The 1,690-nt window shown below is 38.0% G+C and overlaps 1 protein-coding gene across 6 annotated transcripts in view; it reads left to right on the top strand.

Moving 5' to 3' along the window:
• Window positions 1–1,690, top strand: part of LOC122063806 (L-ascorbate peroxidase 3-like) — a 17,553-nt gene continuing 15,863 nt past the window's right edge. Inside the window, exons 1-2 of one of the 6 annotated variants that reach the window (XM_042627518.1) lie at window positions 1–161; window positions 298–439. In XM_042627518.1, coding sequence (XP_042483452.1) covers window positions 327–439 — 113 coding nt within the window. In that variant the 5' untranslated portion in view covers window positions 1–161; window positions 298–326. Of the gene's footprint in view, window positions 212–297; window positions 440–1,690 lie in introns of all 6 variants that reach the window. The other 5 variants (XM_042627513.1, XM_042627514.1, XM_042627515.1 and 2 more) reach the window with 5 other exon arrangements.

Genomic DNA, 1,690 nt, shown 5'->3' with positions numbered 1-1,690 from the left:
AGATAACGGTGTGAACTGTGTAGTGTGAACAGATAAATGACGATGAGAATGGATTAAAAACGTCGATGGTTCATTAAATAGCTAAGGGAGAAGAAGAACACGAAGAGTCGAACTCATTCAAATCCCACAAAAAAAGGCTCAGATTCATAGCTGTTGGCGAAGTTATTTCTCTTCCTTTCGTTCTACTATCCATATTCCCAAGGCATTTAAGGCAATCCATCCGTTCCTTTCTCTCTTGTAAACTCTTGGCTTCTTTTAATTGGGTTTTTTTTTTTCTGTTCTTCTCTGTTTCTGAAGCTCAGTTGCAGTGACTGTGAGCTACAACAATGGTGGCGCCAGTAGTTGATGCGGAGTACCTCAAGCAAATCGAGAAAGCTCGCCGGGATCTTCGTGCGTTCATCTCCTTCAAGAATTGTGCCCCTATCATGCTGCGTTTGGCGTAATTGCTTCTTCCCCCTTTCCTTTCCTTGTTGTTTTAGCCGTAATGCTGGTTTCCTTTCTGCATGGCTTCTCACATTTTGTGGGGTTGCTTTGAACTTGGTCATGCATCCTTATTGTTTATCTCATATGGTTTTTCGTTTATTTGAGATTTTTCACCTCGTTTTTCTGCATAGCTTCTCACACTTTGTTGTTTCTTTGAACTTGGTCATGCATCCTTCTTGTTTATCTCATATGGGTTTTCGTTCATTTGAGTTTTTTCACCCCAGTTTGGCTTGTTTCAGAATTGATTATTTGTCTTGATATTCTCTCATTTGGCTGTCGGCCTTTCCTTTTGCGCTGGCTTAATAATTTGCTGGTTTTTGGGTTTCCATCTGAGGAGATCTACGATACTTTATATCTTTACCTGTAATTTTCTTAGAAGTGAATTCACACAGCCCTCTTCCCTTCGTTTCGTTCAATCTATAAACTTCTTCCCTAGTGGTTTCAATTTCAACTGGTATATATCTCATAACCCAATATATCTTTTCCTGTAATTTGCTAGTGATTTCCACTCAACCTCAGCCCTCTTTTTTAACCTTATTCCCAGTAGTTCTCAGTCGATTTTCAATCTCTCCTGACCCTTCCATTTTTTCGCTATTTCAGTCTGTGATCTGCTTTGTGTTGGGTTTGATTTTTAACTGTTTAAAATACATTTCTCTGAAGATTTCAATTGGCAGTAACCTGTTACATTGTTGGGCGGATCCCTGTTCTTACCATTTCGATATATAACTTTTGCCACTGGATTTTTCATTAGCTATCAGAACGTTTCTGTTTCAGTTCAATTTAAGATTACTAATCCAGTGAGGGCTACTGTAATACCACTGGACTTGCTTCAGGGACTGAAACGGGGATCGATTTGATTTCAATTCAAAGGGTGAATATTTTTCTGCACATTTGATGGCCCTTATTAACTCCTTTGCCTTTGACTTATACTATGGCTGCGTTTGGTAGTCATCCAGAAAAACGTTTCTAATGTTTTCCCGTTCTATGGGAATAAAAAAATGGAATAAAGAATTTGGTGTCAACTTGGTGTTTTTCGGTTTTTTTTGGAACGAAAAGGGAACAAAATGCTAGAAACGCAAATTGATGGAATGACAAAACGAAACCTTGTTCGTCATTTCGGTTTCATTCCAAATACAAAAAAAAAAGTGAACAACTAGGTAATCATTCCTGAAACAGGTTCACCAAAGGCTTTTTTTTTTTTTTTTTT

The sequence above is a fragment of the Macadamia integrifolia genome, unplaced genomic scaffold (genome assembly GCF_013358625.1).
Source record: "Macadamia integrifolia cultivar HAES 741 unplaced genomic scaffold, SCU_Mint_v3 scaffold1458, whole genome shotgun sequence".
Classification (NCBI taxonomy): domain Eukaryota; kingdom Viridiplantae; phylum Streptophyta; class Magnoliopsida; order Proteales; family Proteaceae; genus Macadamia; species Macadamia integrifolia.
This window is presented reverse-complemented; position numbering and strand designations above follow the sequence as displayed.